Consider the following 25172-nt stretch of genomic DNA (forward strand, 5'->3'; position numbering starts at 1 on the left):
GCATTCGGATGAACGAGGTTTAGGTTTTTAAGGTTCTATGGTATTTATAAATAAATCAGGTGAGTTCTCTTGTACTTATTAATAAATTAGAAAAGTTCTATTGTATTTATAAAGAATTGTCTTTACCTAAACTGAAGAGTAACATTCGGATGAGGAAAATGTCTTGATATGTAAATAGGACAGTAAATGTAAATGGCAGATGTTCCATCTAACCTTTTTTCAGAACACAGCTCAGGTGTGAGTGTTGTATTTAATTCCACAATGTGCAGAAGAGCTTTCGTATTATAATCTGTAGAAGAGAAGAAAAAAAATTCTTATTAATATGAAAAATAAAACTTTACCATATTTGGTGATTGCAACAGATGAGATTATTCAAAAATGAAACTAATCATTCACTGTTGCAAATTTTGGAACGTGATGAACTATAATGCGTTTAAGTTCCTTTTCCACCTTCAATACAGCGAAATATTAAAATCTATTATCGGGCAAATGAAGCTATCCACAACATTATTTCACTATCTAATGGTTTAATATAAACGGAAACTTGGCATAAATTAACATCTTACAAAGATCAGAATATATTAATTAAGTGCCATTAGTTAAATAGGTAGTAGTTTTCAAAGTAATAAATTAAGTGTTTGATAAAATGTAACTAAAGGATAAATGACTAGTTTAAAAATGACATCAATTACCTTTGAAATTATACGTTAACAGTTATTCTCTTTTATATAAAAAAAAACTTTTATTAATGCAATCAATAGGCATTTTTTGGAATCACTCACAAATTGAAGAGAACAATAAAATTTCCTATTAAATGTTATTATAGCAGCGTTTTGCCAAACAGTATCATATTATTGGAGAATATCACGAATTGTTTTTCGAAATTAAAATTTCAACTCTTTAAAAAGTTGTTACTGTTATTAAAAATGTTATTTTTAAGTATGAATCCATGCAATATGTTACCACTAGAATAAATTTTTCCACAAAGCGTAGAAAGTTGGTAGTCCTGTTAGATGTAGTTCAAATTTATTGCCATCTTAATAACATACCCTCCAACTGCTACGGAATTTCCGTAGTTTCAGAAATCTTCTTTTCTGACGGTAGCAAAATTAATGTCTTAATATTTAAAAAAAATTAATTTTAGCGTAACTTGTCCACTATTACTTATAAAAGTGCAGGCCATATGGCTAGATTCTTAAATTCTGATAAAAGTTTTATGAGAGATCCATTTGCTTTAAAAATTTCTACTTTGGTTCACTACCACTAGAAAGAATTATTTTCAAAATCCTCATAAGTTGGAGGGTATGTAATAACCAAAACATATCATCTTGCAAACTAATTATCCCTACTTTCACACAATGATACGGTTTAGTTTGAACGGAAACACATTTTAATGTAACACTTTATTGTGGGTAAAGCAAGTTTTTATGATATAATAATTCTAAGTAACGATAATATAGTCCAGAACAGAATTTCCTGCGAATGTAGGAAGTCAAACCTCGAAAATTTTGACCATAATTTGAACTTGTTTAATAGGTAAAAGCCAGGTGTCAACTAGTTAAGTTAGGATGGCGGAAACTAAATACCTTTTGGGAAGTTTTGCTGAGTTTAAATTAAACTGCGTAAAAAAGCATTGTGTCTTAGAACATTGTTCTGTAAGAGTAGTTGCGCAGATAATGGAAGCTGCTGATTTTGAGTAAAAAGTTGATAGTTGGGATTATCCCTTAGATGCAGAATTTTTATTAAACATATTTTTCATTATTTTTTCATTATTTTGTATTAATTTAGGTGAAAATAAGTGGAAACTATTATATTTATCATTTTAATAGTGTATGGTTAGGGAACACCGGTGTCCATTTGTGCGTTAAATGTAACATCTTGCTAACATCGTTCATTTCTAAACAATACTTTTTCAAATTTGTAAATGTTTGCAGTTATGCATAGTAGTGCTGTTGGATTAGTGCATATGGATTGGATTAGTGCATAATAAATTAATGCGTAATTAAATAATGTTTTAATACCTGTTATGAAAGATTCATCATTATTTAGATTTTCATCATCAGCATCTATCATTCTTTTTCTGATTTTTTGCAGTGATGATTTAGATGCGTCATTGTTATGTAAACCCTTAGAAGAATGAGTAGATTCATGAAAATCATTTCTTAAATTATGGGTAAGATTCAGGGAAGAAGATAACGTCTTCAATTCTAAAAGTAAAGATGTTACCTTAGCAAAACAGCACAACTTAAACATGTGACGCGTATATACAGTGTGAAAAAACAAAAGAAACATTCTGAATAACTTTTGATTTATCGATTGGATTTTCATGTACTAAGCCTCAAATTTACTGGTTCGAGCAGTTGATCTTGTATATGCTAATTAGTGCAGACGTTATTTTAAGCTATGAAATAAGACACAAAACGTACTTTTTCTGAATAAACATACCGAATACGATTTCTGTCCCCAAAATACAGGGGGTAGCCGCAATCTCGGAAACATTTTCGAATAGTTTGGCCAGTTTGTTAATTTTATTCTTTGGATATTTCACCATATTTCCAAAACATTGTAAATGACTTGAAAATTTTTTGCATATAATTATAAAATTTGTTTATCCAAAGATAGTCTTACAAAGATTGATTTTTAATAATTATTTATTAATTTGCATGATTTTAAAGAATGTAATTTTAAATTGTGAAATACAAAAATTGAACGATATCTGTGTGGCTAATTCGATTTAGGAAATCAAATTTGAAAAAAAAAAAAAAAAAAAAGATATTAAAAATTCGATTTTTCAGGAACTATGCGACGGATTTCGAAGTATTTTTTTTCATATTTTTTTCCGCACTGTACAAAGTTTCAAAAATAGATTTAAGTACTTTCAAAGTATAAAAACTAATTAGAAAAAAAACCTTGTGAACTGCCTTTTGATCAGATAATAAAAAATTTCAAGCGCAATGGGAAAAATTGCTTTGAAATAACTGAATTTTGTTTAAAAGAATGTAAATTTTTAACAACTTATTTTTGTTTGGAAATAAGATGGATCACGTCCTGTACATGTTGTTAAAGTGTTAGTATGTATAAGTGTTAGTTAGCGAAGTGCTAGTGTACGTATTTGTCATCATTCCAAAAATTTGGAAGTAACGGTAAAATCACTACACTATCCCTAAACTGGGGCAAAAAGGCTATTACTATTACTTAGTCATATTACCCGGAGTCATTAAAAAATCATGAGTTTAGGGAACTCACGTTAAAAGTACCGGGTAAAAGCAACACCTACTGGAAAAGAGCAGGCCTCAGCACGGGTTACCATAAATATCCTTTAGTAGTCCAAACGTAATGACATATTTCGTATTTTCAACCACTGCTCAGCTTAGTACCCCTAACGTAATGACATCTTTCTTATTTTTCATCTACTGCGCAGTTAACTTCGTCACATCGGACTACTAAATTGATCCGTGCTGAGGCCTTCCTTCTTCTAGGAGGTGTTGGTAAAAGCCCACACATTGTTGGTGGGGTATTATTATGGTTTATCCATATATGACTATTGTCTGGTAACAAAAAAAGAAAAAGAAAAATACATTACAAAAATACTTGACAAAAAAAAAACATTAATCCCATTGCGGTATATAAATAATGGTATATTATGTGTATTCTCCAAAATGGAGATTGCTGGTATACAATAATTTTGTTTGCTTTTAAAGTAACACATACATATCTGTTCTTAGTAACAGTAAAAATTTCTCTATAAGCATTTCAGCTTTTTTTATATAAAATATTTTACATTTGTGGCAAGAGAGCAATAAAAAATAAATATTAATAAGTAACTAGTAAAAAAAAAGAACTACTAACCTTCGACTTTCACGTTATTGCCACTTCGTTTCATCTCCACGTGTGGAATGGCATCATCTTGCTTATCTAAGATGTCGTCTTCATTGTGAAGATCAGCGAACGGATCACAGCAAAAAATAGGACATTCGCTTGAAGCGCAGTCTCCGTAGAATGTTTCTTCATCGGGTTTAGAAGTCACTACGGGAGAATAGGACCTAGTGCTTAGTTTCTTTTGTTCTTTGGCATCTGTAAAAGCAACCAATCATGTTGAAGATTATATTGTGAATCACTGAATCATAGTGTCGAAGATGTTAAATATAGATTTTATCGTACTACAACATTTTATCGTACATATACATATTTTAACATGATGAAATTGCTGTGTGAGAGTTCTGCAGATTTTGAATATTCTAATGGATTTTATTTTATAACTCCTGGATCAAGTATTGGGAGAAATTTGCCCTCGTGCAAGACTTTTCGATGGAACTAACCCACATTTCATGAAAAGGAAGTCCACGAGAACTGCCCACGGTTATCCTGACTGCAAGGGGACTCTAACCCATGATCCGTCTCCCACGGAAGATATTTTCACGTCAGCACTAAAGTCGGTGCAAGCTGGATGCGGAATTCGTATCGACCTGCCATCGCTGGGATTCGAACCCGGTTCACCTCATTGTAAGGCGAACACTCTATCCCCTGAGCCATTGCGGCTTGATGAGTCAATCCTAATCGATTTTATCTTATAACCGTCGTTGAACAGTCGACCCAATTTTATGGGTTTATGACTGCTAATGTTCTACTCCGTAGCCTTGTAGTTTTGAGCCAATCCAGAAGACTAGGGAACTCCTGGATCGAGTATTGGGAGAAATTTTGCCTCCATGGAGAACTTTTTGATGGAGCCCGAATTTGCGTTACATGGAGATAAAGACCATGAGAACATCCCACGGTTAGCCTGACGGCAAGGGGACTCTAACCCATGATTCGTCTACCACTGAGGATATTTCGTGTCAGCTCTATGGTCCGTGCAAGTCGGATGCGGAATTCGTATCGACTTGGATTCGAACCCGGTATTCGAATTGGAAGGCGAACGCTCTATCCCCTGAGACATTGCGGCCCAATCCTAATGGATTGACTCATCAGGAGTTTTGAAATAGAGCGCCATTGTTTAGTTATACAAGAATTATGACGGCTGATAAACTATCCATTAACACGCGGCATGCATACCATCGAATTAATAATACGTTACACATTTTCATGCAAACATAAAACAAAGTTTTTTGGCTTTTTGCATGCCACATTACATCAAAAACTATTCTGTATAATTTTTGTATACTATTATAATGAGTTTATATTTAATCATATCGCACTAACCCTATGGCGCAGATAGGGCACCGGTTTCTATTTTATATACATTTTCCAATGATGCTCTAATTATTATCAAAAATATATTTTGGTGTTTTTAAATTTTAAAAGTAGTTATAGTATACTGAAATAGTTGAATAGTTGCTGAAAGTATCTGTTAGATTCTCGGAGTTATTTTTGTTCTAAAATATAAAATCCAAAAAAGTAGGTTGAAAATTTTTCCCCATTCATATTCAAAAATTGATCAGTAGTTTATTTTGCAAATTAAAAAAAAATTAATGATGAATAAATGTTTCTCTTATATCTAAATAACTGCAGATAGGTGCAAGTTTGAAAAATTATTGTTCGATTATGAGCCATGTTTGCAAAAAGTTTATTTTTAGCTCAAAAAAGGACACAGGTGTTCAATGCCGTATTTTATAGCCAAATATTATTAATGCACTAAATATTATATTTTTTACTTAAATTGGCTTTAATAAGAAATAATAAAAAGAAAGCATGAAAAACATATACGCTAATTTACAGTATATTTTTTAAAAAAGTCCCCTTTTATTGTTTTTATCGTCTTCATTGTTTTTCCTCATCGAAATATTAGTTTGCGACTTCCTAAATTATAGTCACATTTCGATAATATTATTTCCTCTCTTACGTTTTAATTTGTTACACATATAAATGAAATTTTTTTTTACTTCCTTTTTGTTGATGATTATAAAAATATATATTAAGAGAGGATTGTGCATAGTATTTTATTCCTTTGTTTAGCTGTGCATACATATTTTATTTCGGCATTGGAGAAATCTAATTTTTGGATGAAAAATTAAGAAATTTTTAAGTTTTTATACTTACTGTCTGTGACTGGTTTCTTAAAAATAGTAGAAATTTTTTGAGATTGCGTTGCAATAGGAAATAAAGTAGAAAACTTTGAAATATCTTCTATCGTAAAATTTATACTTCTTGGAGATGTGCTGAAAAATAGAATGTTTTGTAAGTATACATCAATTTATTAACAGACAAATGAAGCAATAATAGCCTTTTTATCTAAGCAATTTTTTGTTTTAATGTATCAACATATAGCTCAGTAAAATTAAAATTCGACAGTAAAATTACACCTTTTCTTCGAAGAAATTGCATCTAAGACATTTTTTGATGCGAAGTTTTGTTATGTTATTATAAATGATGCTTTGAAACATTCCTACTTTTGTCTGATCATTTCCCAGTTTTTTTCAGAGAAATGGGGATGATTTGAGGGGAAAAATTGAATTTCATCTAAAAAAAGGCAACTGAAGCATATTTTCCAATGCACAGTAATGAACAAAAAAAAAATCGGACCACCCTGAATAACTTTTGATCTAATGATCGGATCTTCACGTTCTCAATCTTAATGGTTAAAGGGGGTGATCTCAAATATGATAATTAATTATTGCATAGTTTATTTTAAGCTGCAAAATCAGACACAAAAACGAGAAATTAAATTTTAAATATACGACTTTTTAAAAATTTGATTTCTTAGGTTCAATTCAACTGATTGAGCTCAAATTTTGTATTTTACCATGCAAAATTACGCTCTTTAAAAAGTTTCATATCTTAAAAAGTTTTTGACCATTGTTAAATAAAATAATGAAAACTAATAAATCTTTACTAAAATTTATTTTTTAAGTGAAATTATCTTTGGATAAACAAATTTTATAATTGTGTGCAAAAAGTTTTCCATTCGCTTAAAAAGATCTCGAGATATGGTGAAACACGCAAAAAAGTAAAATTAGCATCATGGGTTCCAAGCTTTGGATCATTTTCCTGGATAAATTATTGGGACCATATTTCCCAGATGGCTGCTACCCCGTATACTTTAGGGGTCAGAAATCTAAATCCGTTAAAAAAAAAAGGTATGCTTATTAAGATAAATCAGAGAGAATTTACTCTTTTGGTTGACTATCTACAATATGTTGACTATCTACAATATGTTGACAATCAACAATAGTACTAAAGAATACGGAATATTGAAAGTATCGTTTACCTCTTTACTTGAAAAACGACAGAGCTCCTGAAGTCTGAATGTCTTCTGTTCTGCCATTCCATAACATACAATGTTGCTAAAGCCATGAGGCTTGAAAAAGAAATATTTTTTATTGCAGCTAAATTCTTGAAATAAGTGTTTCATTTAAACTTTCTTTATTGGGAAGTTTTATAATAAATGATTCCTAATTATAGTAGATTTTAAAACACATTTATATTGATAATAACGACAAATTCAATTTTTATTATTCAAGAAGAATAGTAATATTTTTTTTCTAAGAACTTGTTTTAAAATAATTTTAAAATTATTCTAATGTATTTTATAATAATCTCTAAAGAATCTTTGTGCGGAGAAAATATCATTTAACAACCACAACAGGCTAGTAATTTACACAATATATGAATACGATCAATCACTTTTTACACATGAATTGAATACTATAATAAAAATTACACTGTTGAAAACATTGAATCACATTATACTATAATATATAGAACCGAATTACTGCACCTTCAAAAATAATTGTGTTTATTAGATTGATTTACAAAAGTTACGTTGCTTCATTCTTACGCTATAAAATTTGGTACAAGTTGTAACATTATTTTTAATTGCATCAACCTAGTAAATTGTTATGCTGTATCAATTGAATTGCAACTTTTGTCTTTCTTTACTATTAAGAATATACAAATAAATGAAAATCATAAATATCACACAAAAAATGCTGTAATCGATTTCATTCTACTTGCTCGTCACAGCCAATATCTCCTTTTAAGACTCTAAAGATATTTAACCACAATATCAAGCACTCAAAATAAATGCAACATAGGTTTTCAAGTATTACCATAGGTTTTCAGGTAGTCAAAATAAATGCAACATTGGTTTATTGACGTGGTTTTTATACTTCCTAACACATTATCAAGATTGTATGGCTCAACATGAAAAGAAAAAAAAATGCTTAACTAACATCTTATTGTGGTTATGATTCAAAGAAGAACATATTAATTACATATTGGGCATTTTTTTCTCTTCTCAGATGGCTTATTTTCGTCAGGTTGCGTAGCCTCCAAAGCACAGTAGTAAATTTCGTCTCTCTTTTATATTTACGACAAATTTTGCTTATAATCCTATTTAATTTCATTACTTTGCAAACGCTATGCATAAAACAAAGCTCAACTGCTCTCAGTTCTTGTATTATCACACCTAAGCAATCGACATCGAGATTAGATGTCTATTGAAAACCAGTAAGGATTTTTTTTTATCTAAAGCTTGCGTACGAAGAAAGTAACAATCTATTATATATAATTCTCTTACGTGGCTCCCAAATTTTAGCTGTATTTCTTTTCCGCCGGTGGCAACGTTTGCTTTGTTTTGTTTACGTTTTGAAGACACCAAAGCATTCTGCCTTTTAATGATGTGTTTCTGATCTAATATATATAATTCTCTTACGTGGCTCCCAAATTTTGTCTGAAGTACTTTGTACAACTAAATTAGATTCTTTTCACAACACTTAAATATTTACTTTATTTTCTTTATTTATAGAGAAAACAATCGGCAAAGAATTCTGTTAGGTTAAAAAACATTTCTCTAAAAAAAAAAACGAATTCTAAAAGAAATAAAAATAAACAACTTAAAAAATAAAAATGATGTTGCCAGCCATAGAATTTTTTGAAAGTTAAGTTAGCAACATAAATCGAAATGACATAGAAGCGCAACTAGATCAAAATTAAGATACCTGAGCACTTGACGTAACAAATCCTTCAATTCTATAAGTGTTGTATCACCAAATGCCCAAATTAACAATTGTGTTTTTAAGGAAATTCTCTCTCTTTCTCTCTACTATCCAGAATACTATTTCATATTGTTTTACAACACATGGCTTTAACACTCTGGTGGGAAAGACTTTTAAACAAAACTTACAACAGTTACTTTTCTCAACAACTGAAATTTAGAATAGTGTGATTAAGAAAAATATGTGAACAGTTTGCAATTTCAAATTAATATTGAAATTTACAGGTTTAGAATTTTCTAAAGTGAAAAGTTTTCGGAACTTCAGTATTCAAAGAAGTATACAAAAGCTAGACGCTAAGAACGTATCCAATGAGCGAGCAAAGCGAGCATTGGAATGCGAAGCATTCCGAAATGAACTGCGAAAGCAGTTCCGGGGGTTGGCGAGCGCCAGGGAGCAGGGGGCGAAGCCTCCTAGTATTAAAAAATACACAATTGTTCCCAGATGTTTCTATGAACGGAATGGAAATAATACGTCTGTAACTTTTGTTAATGTATTTTTTCGCTGGCAACAGTTGTAACGTACGTTTGGATCCATCTTCTTTTTCTTGTTTTTAAGTGATAAAACAAGAGAGTACAAAATTATGGCATAAATAGAGTTAAACAAGCAGAAATGTTTCTGTTTCACAAAATTAATTGAAATATTAATTAAATTTTTCATAGAAATGATTATGAAAATGTGGTAATTTGAATAAACTTACCAGCAGGCCATGATGACTACGAGAACGATGATTGAGGATTGAATGAAATGACTGGTACATGATGCTTTGTGACCGTTAGGATATTGCTTGTTGTAAGTATGGCGACATCTTTGTTTTCCATGAGACACCACGCTGCTCATGCGACTGCGTTTGAAAAATAAAAATAATTAATCCAAACATTCATGATATGAATGAATGTTGATATGAATACAAACATTTATATCACCACATAGTGATTGGATTTTGTAAATTCAGTCTAACTCTCTAATTACGATCCCGGTGTAAAGAGATCCCGGCTTCAATGAGTACATTTTTAAGGAATAGTTGATATTAAAAGGGCCTATATAAAACATTGCTATTATGAGTGTTACTTGGATATAACGATATATATTTCCTAAACATAATGAAAATTGAAGCTGTCATTGTTAAACTGTTCGATTAAATTTCACCTCTTGTAAAAGATTTAAAAGCACTTAGTTAATTTTGTTCAAACACTGCCTGTGGATAAAAAGAAAGAGAATCAAAATGAAATTACTTCTTCGTTGTAAAAAATCGTGGATCAAATTACGGTAAAATGTACTGGCACTCGGGCTGCGGTTAATTTTTACTGTAAAATCTATTTTTATTGGAATCCATTAAGGAACAAAAAATATTATACCATAAGAATTACGGTATAATATTTTACGGTCAAAATGAATTTTACGCTAACAAGGATTTTACGGATGATGCAACCAAAGTGCCGGTACTTTAAGCCAATTGCAGTTTGATTCTGAATTTTTTACAGTGTATGCCTTGTCATAAATCACACAAATGCAGTAACTAACATAAGACATTGCCATTCAAATCTTTGAATGTTATTTCGTATGTATCTCGAGCTGCACTTGATAAAATGTTCGTAAAAGGCAGAATCTGACAGTGATTGGAAGACAGTGATTGGACCACCACTACCCCCATTCCAAGGTAGAGTTTTCGAGAAACTTCACGCATTTTTTTGGAATGAATTTGTACTATAATGATGTTCTTCGTGTCATGCGTGTTGTATGTCGAAAACTGCCAAGGTCTAATCACTTATCGTAATTCCAATCTTAGTAAATAAAATAATTTTTAAAAGTTAACCGTTTATAAATATTCTTGCACATTATAGTTTATATTTATATCAACTCTCAATATTTATATCAACTCGACTCGGGTCTATCTAGTACTATGATCTAATGAGTGAATTGTTCGTTACACCAGAGCCATAATCTCGTAATAAATGAGCTCAACTGTACTACTTTATTTAGAAAGAGAGAGTGACAGTGAGAGTAAGAGAGATACAGCGCTATGGACCGATATCAATTGATATATGGAGATATAGATATTTAAATAAAGATATAAATATATAAAGATATAAATATATAAAGAGATAGTTGGATTAGATAGATAGATAGATAGATAGATAGATAGATAGATAGATAGATAGATAGATAGAGAGAGATAAAAATATAGAGATATATTGTGATATACAGATATATTGAGATATGCAGATGTATTGAGATATAATGAGATATAGAGATACATTGTGATATACAGATATATTGAGATATACAAATGTATTGAGATATAATGAGATATTGAGATATAGAGAGTTATATAGATAGATAGAGATAAACAGAAATAATGAGGTAGGGTAGAAAGATAGAAATAAGAAAGATAGATAGAGAGAGATTTAAAGTACTGAACTCTCACCTGATATCTGTAGACGTGGATTTGAGACTGTCTTTTCTCTTTATCTTGTGCAGTTTTTTGTTGATTCTTTCTAATTCACCAATCCTGTTCTCCAAGTTATCAGTTACTTTACACAATTCTTTGACTGCTCCAACATTTTCCATGAATATACGCTCCTGTAAACATAATTTTAAGATGCATGAATGAACAAACTTGTTAAAATTCGATTTATTATATGCTAACAAAATATATTCTATTTTCCTGATATTTTTGGTTTCAAAATTGTCACGATACAGATTTTATTTCCTTAAAATTCAAACCTATTCATATTTTTAGACTCCGTCATGCTTTAACTTTAGTGAACGATTTTCATAGAAATATAGTTATCTCTCTTTAAAACTCTTTTTGGAGTCTATGTACATGTCTTAATTTCTTGGAAAGCATAAAAATATGAGATTATATAATTAAAAGCATAGAAGTCTATACCCATGCTTTAACTCTCTTGCTAGATAATGTCTATGCTTTAACTTTAGAGAACGATTTCAGTAGAAATATAGTTATCCCGCTTTAAATTCTTTTTGAAGTCTATATTTATGCTTTAATTTCCCAGAATACATAAGAGCAAATTACCAAATATTTATATTATATGTATAATATATATTATATTATAATATATAATTATTAAATAATTGAAATCATAAAAGTCTATTCCAATGCTTTAACTTCCTTTAGAGATTTTCGTAAAACATCTAAGCTTTAACTTTAGTAAACGATTTCCGTAGAAATATAGTTATCACGCTTTAAATTTTTTTAAAAATCTATGTTCATGCCTTAATTTTTCTGAATACATGAAAAATTAAAAGTATAAAAGTTTATGCCCATGCTTTAACTTCCTTTTGAGATTTACATAAAACGTCTATGCATTAACTTCCTTGAGAGGTTTTCATAAAACGCCTATCCTTTAACTTTCTTGAGAGATTTTCGTAAAACGTATATTCTTTAACTTTATTGAGCGATTTACGCAGAAATATAGTTATAATTCTTTAAAATTCTTTTTGAAGTCCATATTCATGCCTTAATTTTCTGGAATGCATAAAAGTATAATAAATAATTGAGAGCGTAAAAGTCTATATTCATGTAACTTTCATAAAAGATTTCCATAAAAACATAATGTTCTCACGTTTTAATTATTTTTTTTAAAATATATGAATTGAATTTTTTTCATTCATATTCAAAAATTTATCAATAATTGATTTCGTAAATTAAAGAAATTTCAATATGATGAATAACTGTTTCGCTTAGATCTAAAAAATTGAAAATTAAAATTTGAAAATTTTATTTGGATGATTTTTCCTTTAACGAGAAAAAGACACCGACTCTTCATGATATATTTCAAAACCATACATTATTAAAATGCTATGTATAATATTTTATATTGTAACGATAAATGAAGTGCTGGGAAGTCAGTTGTTGTTAGTCACGTGCGTTAAATAACCAATCCAAACGATTACTGCCAACTGAAATAGTATGCCGCCATTTTATAACATCCTAGGTGGTTAGCTATTACTAGTTTTATTTACTAATTAACTTATATAATATTGTGGCTGTGTGGTTGAATTGAATTCATCAACTGAATTCCGCTAATCTGATGAAATTCCCTAATTTTGAAAAAAAAATTATTTATGAATTTTGAAAACTTAAAAAGGATCTTTTGTTTGAAGAGTTCTATAAGACGAACGAACTTACGATTTATTAATTGTCTTAATTTTTAAATTGCTTTTTAATGATGATTTATAAATTTTTCTGATCAAATGTTTAAAATCAATGCTGCCTCTTTTGGTTTTACAAGCTTATATGAGAAACTTTTGTGATCTTTTCTTTTAAATATAGACTGCGCCGTTTGATTTCATTGCATTAATCGCTTAATAACCGTTTGCTTTGGAGTCGTACAACAGATTTTGGGTCCTCTAAAGCTATATTCAGCCAACTATTAAAATAAAATAAAATTAAAATAATTTCTACCATGCCTTTCAAAGTAAACTATCATAATTTTATTGCAGATCATACTACTTTGCTTTCACTTAGTTGTAATGTAATGTTAATATTTATGTGCACATAAAAGTTCATTTAAATTTTGTAAGCTTATGAAGTCTTGTAATTTTTGTTCTTGTAAGCGAAAAATTTTACCTTATTTACAACTAGCAGTTTCTCAATAAGCTGCCCATCTTTTAGAAGCACATCCCCAGCTTCAATGACGGCATCTGGCAAGACATGCTGCACTTCTTGAGCAATGACACCGGTATCTGATAGCTGCTTCAGCCCCATGCGATCCCCAAATTCTGGTAAGTAGCGATACCTGACAATTCTAAGATTGGCAACATTTTTAAGTTGTTCTTTTGTATCCAGCTGCAAAAAAATAATATTTATGTTCATTGGAAGGAATTTGTATTAGTTGCTCTGAAATTAAAATGGTCAAGAGACGTGTAAGTTGCACTACCTCATGCAAGCCGAATTTCGCTCGAATATCTGATGGCTGTAGTATGTGCCCCGTTACTTTTATATTGCCGTGGACAACGAGAGATTCTTCCGGTCTGTCTGTATTAATACCTACTCTTCCCTAAAAGAAAAAATATAAAATTGTATTTTCATAAAAATATAGTAGCCCTTTTCCAAACAAAGAAATATTTTTTTATGATACATAAAAACGAAATTTTATACATCATGAAAAATACTCAAATATAGACGCTCAGAATAGTAATTAAAAATCCTTATAAAATTCCATTTCGAAAAAAAAAATTGTAAACTGCAGAAGTTTTTATGACATGAATTTTATTTTATAACCACTGTTGAACAGTCGACCCATTTTTGAGTCCGCGACTATCTATGTTCAACTCTGTAGCCTTCTAATTTTTTACCTAGCCTAGAGGAAAAGAGAACTCTTTAATCAAGCATTGGGGCAAACTAGCCTTCTTGGACGGAGAGAATCCACATTCACGTTACATGAGGAAATCTCCCACGGATATCCCTATAACAAGTGGATTCCAACCCATTAGCCGTCAACCACTGAGGATATTTTTAAATCATCATTATGGTCAACCAGCAGCCATCCCTGGGATTTGAACTTGGGACATTTTATTGAGAAACGACTCCTCTATCCCCTGATTCAAAACTTATTAATGTTGATTTCTCTATATTAAAGTATTGTAAGTGTTGAGTTACATTTTGCTTTGCTGAAGAAAAACTATCAAATTGTAAGAAATTACTTAGCTGTGTAGAAAAATGTAGAGAGAGTACGAATGACCCCAAAAGAATGTAACAATCGATTATTAGTTCGAGAATTATCAACCGCTATACTTCTAGTCAAATACCATGCGAGGTATCAAAAGCCAGCGGAAATGCAGCAACAGAGTAGAAATTTGACTCGTCTCCCTCATCTTATCTGAATCTTATGACCACAATCCCCCCAAAAACGAGAAAGGCTATCCCCAGTAAGATTGTATACGAAAAAATAAAAAGTTTCAGTCTGTGCCAGAATAGAAAGCTGACATCTTAGAAACTTGACATAATATTGATCTTATTGTCCTCCTGAGTTGGTAAATGGGACGCAATATGACATATTTTAAGTCAGATAAAAATATGGTTGATATTTTGGCTGCAAACAGCAGTGGCTTCATTTCGATGGGACACATTTTACCTCTTTTTACTTATTCTATGCTTTTTTCATGTGCTGATGGACCAAAAAGTGAGTTACTTCTGGAACATATATGCTTAGATATAGACTTTCTTAATAAATTAGTTTGGCTCTCATAACTTTTTCTTTGTATACAAAAAATCAACATGGCTTTATTTTGTAGGAACTTGCTGTAGTATACCAAAAAATTTTTGTTCTTATGTTTGATTGAGATCTGCGCTTATTATTTTGAGCATCTCAAACTATATTTGATTCTTAAGAATTAATTAATTATATAACTTACATTATGGAATATAGAATCTAGAGTATGTCCTTTTTGCCATGATAATTCCATATCATTTTCAAATTGACCTGGATTAGAAGCCTGAAAAATAAAGAAGTCTTGTGAAATTATATTCAATTTTCATTCTCTAAAACTTTATACAGTAAATTAAGTTTTCAAGTACAAAATATAAGTTATGCAAAAAATGTGACATGGACATTTGGCAATGGAGTTAGAATTTGGAGTTCAGAAACTAATTGAACTCATGAAATTTTAATATTGCAAAACTATTGAATCAAATTTGAACACTTGACGAAATTAGAACTGAAATAGGAAATGAAATTTTGAAGTTAACGGTTAATAATGGTATTGACGTTTTAATCAATATTTAATCCATCTATATTTGAAATAAGAAAAACTTGTTGTTTTTGACCAACTTAAGAAAATAATTTCATATGCGTACACTACACAGTTTTGTTTATTAGAGCATTGATTTTTACATGGTACTCAAAAATTCCGAACCCATAACATTTGCATTGATGCCAATCTGAGTACTTATAACAACGTTGTTGACAAACAGAATATAACTATTCACGTGGCATTTCATGTTAGGTAAAATCTAACAACGCAAATAACTGATTACTTAGTAACTTAAACCCTACTGATTAAAAATATGTTTAACATACATAACATACCCTGACAATAATTTTCTCTGACGAGTGGGCAATGATTGTCGCAGGTACATCATCAGCTACGTGGGCACAGAGGCTAACCACAAGAAAGAAGAACCTTTGATCCGGATTCGGCTTGCCTTTCTTTCTCATATTATTGGAAGTCGTCTCACTAAAATGAAGCCTTCCAACTGTTGTTTTTGTCACTTGTTCAGGTATAAGTTCCAGTCTGAAAGAGCAATTAATGTTACAATGAGAAATCTGCAATCAAATTGTATAAATTTTGACTTGATGATAGTTCGAGAGGATAATCTTAATGAAGGTGCAACTACTAATGCCTCTAAATGAACTATGTGCCGCACATTATACCCGTAAAGACTATGGGTGCCACGCCCTGTTCGAAAGCTTCTGCTGTCAGCCTTGAACAAGAGCAGACGTCTCCAGTTTGCAAAGGAGCATAAGGATTGGACAGTAGATGACTGGAAAAGGGTCACGTGATTTGATGTATCCCGTTTTCAATTATACCATGCAAAAAATACACATTTGGATTTAAAACTTTTTACATACAAAAAACATTGATTTATATCAAAATTGCAAGTTAGATTATGTGCCATTTACTTCAACTTCTTAAAAATTCGTAATACATAGTAAATTTTACCTTTACTTTCAAAATTTTTTAAAAAATATTTTAGAAGTATTCAATTTATTTATTTCAAGACTGAATTATTATAGTTAAAAGTGTATTATTTAGTACGATGTAAAAATTCCTACTAATTATAATAAAATTTTTTAAAAAATAATTATTATAAAAAAATTAATAAAAATATTAAACTCTTACATAATAGAATTATTTTAAGTAAAGCCTGTTATACGAGGGTTGTAAATTAAATAGTGGCAACTTAACCTTGAAACTCACAGAAGGGCGGGCATGCGCAAATAGGGTATGGGTGCTGTGAGGTGGCGCTGTTGTCGATGTGTAGAGTGCAAAAAACAGTCGATTTGCTTAGAAGGGTAGTTGTTACGTGGCGTTAAAGTGAGGAGTTTCGTTTCCATCGCTCTAAAGCATGTTGTCAAAAGGCTTAATGACGAAAAAAGAAGAGATGCTTGAACCCATCGTGCTACTGTCCTATAGGGTAAAGCATTTGCGCCACAGGCTTCCACTCATCCACGATAGCATTCTGTTGCATTTTTGCCACGGACAACCTCGATTTTAAGCCACGACCGCTGATCACCTTTTGAAAACATGCTTTAGAGCGATGGAAACGAAACTCCTCACTTTAACGCCACGTAACAACTACCCTTCTAAGCAAATCGACTGTTTTTTGCACTCTACACATCGACAACAGCGCCACCTCACCGCTCCCATATCCTATTTGCGCATGCCCGCCCTTCTGTGAGTTTCAAGGTTAAGTTGCCACTATTTAATTTTCAACCCTCGTAAGATAACGCGTAAAAATTTAAATTCGCGCACTGGAGTGATAAGAAAAAAGCTCTTTTACTTTGAAAGAAGAATAGAAAAAGTAAAAACTAGCGTCAGCAAGATAAGTTTTCTACCAAACTACAGGCACATAATTTTTCTACATCGTGACTACCTCGTCAAAAATCAAATCAAAAAGTATGCTTGCTAGGTGTTATCAATTAATTTTTAAGAAAAAAGAAGCAAAAATGGTATCGAAATCTGACGAATTACAAGTGAGGAAGATGGGTTGGAAAAATCAAAACCAGTTTGAATGCCGTTTAAAACTTAAAGGTGTTTCGAATCATTGATATTTAATTACTCTCTTTCCTCCAGCAATCAGATTGGCTTTAAGTTTTTCAATCCTGCGTTTCATCTGAAATTTATAAGTTTCTTTAATCTCTGAGATGGCATTTTTTAAGCCGAACTCTTCCTAAACACTTCAAAATATAACCTCAAATAATAATGTTATGGTATGTTTTACTTCATTTCCATTTTTTTTTATGCTACAACATTCATTGTAGCTTTCTGTAAGAGGAAACAAATATTACCAAACTTTCTTCATAAAACTGATGTGAGCCACCATGCTAAAAAAAGGTACTTTCAAGTAATGTTTTCATATAAGTATTAAAAAAAGTGCTATTGATTTCGTTATTAGGTAATTTGATTTAAATGGTTTCTTAGAAATTTAAAACAATTTTCTATAGAAATGTCTAAGAGATTTTCTATGGAGATGCTTAAGTTGACGTAACTTCGATTACCTGTCCACTTACAATCCATCAATGATCAATCAGTTGCATATAGCCACCAGTAAGAATACGTTTCTTTTGGGACGAAAATATAAATCGTCCAATAGAAATGGTGCAAACGACAATTGATTGATTTATTCCACTCTGTGATGTAGTTCAGCTTCTAGCTTGAATATCTCTATTCTAGAAAACTCTGAATTCATTCAAATTACAAGATTACTTTCGTTAGTTATTGCATATTTATCGCCAAAATACGCAAAAAAAAACAAGTTTTGTCCGATTCTAAAGAAAAGCTATTTCAATTTTTAAAAATTTAAATTCTTAATGCTCGAAGCAGTATAAATCGTTGTAGAACTATTGGAAACACATAAAATAAAAAGATAAATGTTACGACGCGTTTGGTATTTAATTTTACTCAAACGCTAAACTTCTTGAAATAAAGAGAAGAAAAAGAATACTTTTAACTAATATTTTTTCCATGTTTTAAACAGGATGCGTGCTTTTATTTTAACCTTTTGATACACCATCACCAATCAATATAAGTCTGCTATTAAATTCCTGTTGCTGGATTTAATTACTCCGTATTGAGGGGTAACTTAATTAAGCCACACTGCTTAATTCATTTGCTTTTAACAGTTATGTTTCGGAGAACTTTCATGCATATTAAGTTTATGTCTAATTATTAGTCCTTGTTATTAACTCAAGTTTTACAACAATTAATAAATCTTTAATAAAAATGCTCTTAAATTAGCTAATGACTTGAATTGAAAAATGACTTAAATCGAAAAAAAGCTTAAATAACAAAAAAATCTAGACTGTTGAAAATTTTATTCATGCACGATGGTTGTCATTATCATTCAATGAAGAAATTGCAAAATTTCAAACGTAAAATTTAAACATAAATAAGTCATTTTATAATACATAGATGTGTAAATAATATTTAATGAACAAAGAGAAAAACTGAAAACGATGCATCTTAAACAGTTGACATCAAACTAGCCACAGCATGTTTTTTAAAATAATAATTTTGTTTTAAATTATTCTAAATAGTGAAAAATAATTCTATATATTTATTGGACGCATGAATACTCACGGAACTGGATTGAAAGGTCTTTTACTTCTGTCGGATTGAGATTGTTCTACTTTTATCGTTTGCGTTGGAGATTCCATCTGTAATTGTGAATTTAGAAATTAGAAAGTTGCATGCATTGTGCAAAAGACACAAACTCCCATCCCCAAAAATACATTTAAAATTTCATCATTCATAAAATTAAGTATTTCACTCTGAAAAAATAATACATATTAAAAAATTATTACTGTAATTTCGTAATTTTGAATTCGCGAGGTACAGTTAAAGCGGAAAGAATAGGGAAAACAATTCTCAAATTCAAGCATTCGAAAATAAAAGATAAAATTAATAAACGAATAACGTTTAAGGCATCTTAAATGTTTCATTTGCTATTGCATAAATATATAACTGCTTAAAACTAAAGGGCAATTTTTTTTAATAATTACATATTTACCAGCACAACTGTTAGAAATTTGTAGGGAAGCAGGGGACAGTAAGGATTGAGAATTGCTTATTTACTTATGGCCGGAGATGTCATCATATGCAGATAGGGAGGGGGGTGTCCCTATTGTGAACCGCCTGTTCTTACGCTTTTGAACTGGTACTTTTATTTATCAAATAATGTTTGCTTTTCTCTAAAAATTACAGTAAAAAACTGCTTTAAAATTGATCAAAAGTAGTTGTTTTAGAATGATTTATTGATCAAGCTGATATGCCTTAACTTTTCAAGTTAGTGGCCAAATTGTGAAACATTACGTAGAATTCTCATAATGTGTGGTTAGAATTTCTCTCATGAGTCCCAAGAATGTGTTCTATTGGTCCAAACGGAATCGAAATTTGAACAATGAATAATTTGAATAATACGCATGGCATTTATAAAATATAAAATTATAATACAAATAAATATTTAACAATATTTTCAGATTGTTTTTATTTGCATACACTGAAAAGGTGAAGCATCACGCATATTGCGTTGCAGCACATGTCAACTATTCAATATTCTTTTGATATAAAGATGGCGTTGCAAAAATAAGCTATATTGGAAAAAATGTTCAACCAAAACTGGCTGCAGTTAGATATTTCGATCGAGTCACTTTGATTAAACGTGAAAAATATGGTTTTGCTAATAATGAATAAAATTGAGCGATTCCATTGCAATATTTAAGAATTCGACCTTTTGCACTCTAAAATTGGTAGTCGTGTGATCAACTGTTTTGGTGAACAGTTGATCACACGATCACACAATCAGTGGCTGAGGTTTAACACGATTCAACTTTTTCTTGTGGGGTGCCATGAAATAGTAACTGTTAACGTTTCAGAAGTATTTCAAGTTTACATTCTACTAGGTATAATTTTAGTAATTAATGATAATATTAATTATAAATTTATAATTGTATGTAAGTTGATTATCTGTAATTTTGACAAGTATAAGAATGATAAAAATAATATGATGATTTTTCATCCTATCACTTGGTATTTTGACCGAGTAAATGAAAGTGCCATGCCGCTTATATGGTGGCATCTGTCCGTTAAAGGCTAAGGCTATGCGTGTAATTCTCCAACTATTAAATTCCTTACTTCCTTAACCCCTTCCTTCTCGCTCCCGTGAAAATGATGGGGTGAGGTTTTACCCTCTATTTCTCGCTCCCGTGAAATTTCCGGGCTGGAGTGTGCAGTAGTAACGCGCCAATAAGAATAAAACTAATTCATTTCTTTTACCCGGAAAACATTTTATTTCTCATTTAACACACCAGATGGCAGTACCAGGATATTTTTAAGGTAATTGTAGATAGTTTACTTTGAACTAGATGTCAGCACTAATCAAATACATGTATTTGGCAAAATAGGCACTTTAATGACCGTTTTCTTGAAAATTAACTGATCGTTAAAGGGTTAACACGTTGAATGCCATGGGGGTCATCGGTGACAGGCACTGAGTTTGTTCGTAGCACCACGTGGGTCACCGGTGACCGTCGAAGCCAAGACTATTTAGTAGATTTAGCAGATATCCGCCACTTTTTTCAGATATGTCATGCCAAGCCTTTTAAAAAACTAGCAAAATCTGTTTGCAAATTTAGTTTGTAGTTATTTACCGTAGTTATTAACCATGGCCAGACGGGCAAGCCATGTAAAATTAGCGTGGCATTCAACGAGTTAACCATAATATTGAAGCTGTTTGCGAAATAGAGTTGAAATTCATTAAAAATGTACTGAGAAACTGGATTCACAGGATGAGTTACTCTTTGGCTATCCAGGGCAGCTTACCTAAATAAAATTGTATTTTGTCAACGATCGCAATGATAAAATACAACGAACATATCATCGATATCTGGCCATTGCAACAATAACATTAATTTGTTAATTTGTGTTTGTTTTATTTCATTTTTAAAATGACACTGATAAATGGCCTACAAAGTATATATATATATATATATATATATATATATATATATATATATATATATATATATATAAAGTAAAACTAAAAAAAGATAATTCTAAGCAGTTATTCGAAAATTTACCTTTACTCCATGGAAATTGAGAGAAAATTTCTCAATGAGCTTATTCCCTTCCGGAGTTCTCACAAAATGGGCAACTCCCAATGGCTGGATGTGTACTGTCACTTGGAAATGGTTCTTTTTTTGGCATACAAAGGATTCATCTGCGTTGCTGAAATTAAAACCCTTGTCTGCATCTACTCGGAAGTTTGGAGAAGGGCTAAGGAAAAATATTCGAACATTTTTAAATAAACAAAAATTGTAAAATTGAATAATTTTATCATATCTTTAAGATTGTTTCGGTGCCGTAACCGGTTAATGAACTAAACAGTAATATGGCCAATGTTTAGTCTCAATTGTCTCATCAAGAACTGGAAATGGGCTCCAAAAATTACATTTTTAAACGTTACGATAATATGTTATAAAAATCTTTAATTAAAACCAATTATATTAAAAATAAGTTACAAAATAATCTCAGGTAAAAAGAGAAATAATCATGTTATTGGATGTCCTACAAATGAGCGAAGATTTTTAAAATGACTAAAAGAAAAAAGGAGGATAATAGAATATACGGTTGTATGCTTTGCTAAGAAATCTAGATAATTTATTCAAAGCTTTAAATTTGGTTATAAAGTTTGCCGCCAGATAGCACTGCTGACGGATAAAAACTATAAAACTATGATTTCTAAATAACTACGTTTTAAAGAAACATCGTGATGGAATCTGAGGATCGAATTAACAGACTTTCATATAAGTACAATTTTCAACATTAAAATTGCATTAGTACAATTTTCATTCATTTTTAAGTACAATTTTCAGTATTATAATTATATTATTACAATTATTACGATTCAGCAACATTAGTAATATGGGCAATAATTTGATTCGAATTTTATTATCTTTTTTCAATTTTTTATAATTACAATTTGTTATTTTGAAATATATTTCTGTCATTAAAAAATGTCACCAAAATCTCCGCTCTTAGTTTATATTTTTAAAATCCTTGTAACATTGAAAGTAATTAGAAATCATACATTGGAAGTAAAAAGAAAAAAAAGGCATGAATTATTAGAAAGGTCCGGTACATAAAATGAATAATAATCATAAAAATACCTCTTAATTTGACCATTTTAACCATTACTTATCAAGAAATATTTCAAGTTCACTTTGAAACAGGTCCAGTTTAATTTTAATTTTAAAAAGAAATTGTGGTATTTTTATACAGTATTAAAAAAAAGTATATAGAAAGTATAAAATTAACAGTTATAACAGTTAATAAGAAGTATCTGTTATTTATTAATTATAGCTATCAATTAAACTGTAATTAAACACTGTTTAATTAATTGCAAATATGACAATATTATTTTAACTAATCAACTGCAAATATGGCAAGCATAAGAATGATAAAATTATTTTTGCGGCTAATAAACACGACATTTTTTAGCAATTTTTTTCATTACATTAAAAATGATATAAATATTGGTTGTGATAATTATACATTTCAATTTAATTACATTTCTTTTAAATCTTTGTCTAGTAACTGTGCCCACGTGTTTTGTTGGAAAGGTTGAAACCGTATGCATTGGAAGCTGGAATCTACAAACATGGCATTAGTTTCAGCTGCGCTTAAATCGAAGCCGTAATCATCTTCACTAGACGGCAGTCCAGCAGGTGTTGGATCAGGAGAGGGTACGTCTAAAATTAAAAGTTTTTTAAATAATCATGAATTAATAAAAAAAATATACAGATAATTTCATAATTACAATTCCTTCAATTCATTTTAGAAAATGCTTCACAAGTGAAACAAAATAATAATATACACATTATAAGCTTCAAAATAATATCTATGCAGGAAAAAAATAAAAACATAATTAAAATCTGACGAAACATTATCTTAGACTATCATAGTGATGGCGAGTTAAGAGCTTCAAAGCAAGCTTAAACGTCGAATGAAACTGAAAGGTAGTTTTAATGATTTAATAATAATCTTTTTACTGCATGACAGTGTCATTTAATAATAAAACTGGGTGCGAATTTTTCAATTTCCTCTTCACTTAGATTGATCTCGATAGGAATTCGCAGGAATTTAATAACTTATTTGCTTTATATTCGTATATTTTATATTTTTGAATTATGGCCACATTCAAAAATATGAAAATAAGGAAAAAAACGTCCTATAAGGGGATAAAAAAAATCTTCCTCTTCATATCGCGAATTTTTGTTAAGATTATTCAACGGTTGGGACAGGAAGGCCTCAAGGGGCCTCTTAATCTTTTCACCAAGGATTCCAAATTAAAAGAGAAGGAATTGTTTCCAACGGACAGTTAGGAGCATGGGAAGAGATCCGAGATTGGCGAATCATGGAAAGATAACATAGCCAAAAATAAAGCCAACCCCCCATAATCAATATTAAATTTGAAAATAATTTGTCGAAAGCAAATCACCAAAAAGATTGTGAGAATTATTATAACCATGTAACTGAAACATTTTTGTGTTAAGAAATAAAGAATAAAAAGTTTTTTGTTTTCGATTTTATATATATATATATATATATATATATATATATATATATATATATATATATATATATATATATATATATATATATATATATATATATATATATATATATATATATATATATATATATATATATATATATATATATATATATAAAAAGATACTGGTTTCGATTGATTCCTTTGGAATAATGGAATCTTGTAATAATTTATGTTTTTCAACTCCATCTGATCGAAATATAATGAGTTTTTAAATTACTTACTAGGTTCTGTTTTGACTTGTACTCCATTATTGCTTTGCTGATTCCGTTGCGATTTCGGGGAATCAGTTAATTTCCGTTTTTTATTGTTTGTCGTCGAGGAAACGGGATTTGTTAAACTATCGTAGATATATTCTTCGCTTCTGAAAGTAAAAGAAACAAATAAAAATTACATTTCTTTTAATAAAGAGTGTAACTATCTATAAAAAAGTATTTTAGTTGTCATTAAATTACATAGTAGGTACATGGAGCATTAAAGTTGCTAAAATCTAGTACAATAGTTATTATAATACAAAATAAGGAAATGATAAATTAAAAATATTATTATGAGCATTATTAAATATTTCGGTTTGTATTCAATCTTCGAAATTGTAGGACTTTATTTAAAAGCAGTCACATATTTGTAGTTTCTGGGAAAACTAAAAATGATTGAAAGGGGTTCGTTTTCCTTATTCTGTTTCACTTGCACCACCTGAGAAATATTTTTTCTTGAAAATGTTAGAAAGTTTGCATGACTTTTCTTTATAGCACTTGAGTCACTAGGCAATTTAAAGTACAAAAAATATTAAAACTATAGGAGGACATCATGTAAGAAAAAAG

General features: G+C 30.3%; 1 protein-coding gene across 2 annotated transcripts in view; it reads right to left on the minus strand.

Annotated features, from left to right (window-relative positions):
- LOC107440588 (myelin regulatory factor-like protein) overlaps window positions 1-25172 on the minus strand; it is a 147175-nt gene that overhangs the window by 5081 nt on the left and 116922 nt on the right. For both annotated transcript variants that reach the window (XM_016053564.3, XM_087161085.1), the window contains exons 7-21: window positions 24576-24715; window positions 23308-23488; window positions 21818-22013; window positions 19320-19396; window positions 16046-16250; window positions 15372-15452; window positions 13895-14014; window positions 13585-13803; window positions 11419-11573; window positions 9691-9834; window positions 7205-7294; window positions 6037-6155; window positions 3850-4074; window positions 2022-2207; window positions 127-289 (exon numbers count right to left, since the gene is read on the minus strand). In XM_016053564.3, the coding sequence (XP_015909050.1) occupies window positions 127-289; window positions 2022-2207; window positions 3850-4074; window positions 6037-6155; window positions 7205-7294; window positions 9691-9834; window positions 11419-11573; window positions 13585-13803; window positions 13895-14014; window positions 15372-15452; window positions 16046-16250; window positions 19320-19396; window positions 21818-22013; window positions 23308-23488; window positions 24576-24715 (2301 nt within the window). The remainder of the gene's footprint in view (window positions 1-126; window positions 290-2021; window positions 2208-3849; window positions 4075-6036; window positions 6156-7204; window positions 7295-9690; window positions 9835-11418; window positions 11574-13584; window positions 13804-13894; window positions 14015-15371; window positions 15453-16045; window positions 16251-19319; window positions 19397-21817; window positions 22014-23307; window positions 23489-24575; window positions 24716-25172) is intronic.

The sequence above is a fragment of the Parasteatoda tepidariorum genome, chromosome 4, assembly GCF_982258835.1.
Source record: "Parasteatoda tepidariorum strain Cologne lab strain chromosome 4, Ptep-v5.0, whole genome shotgun sequence".
Classification (NCBI taxonomy): Eukaryota; Metazoa; Arthropoda; class Arachnida; order Araneae; family Theridiidae; genus Parasteatoda; species Parasteatoda tepidariorum.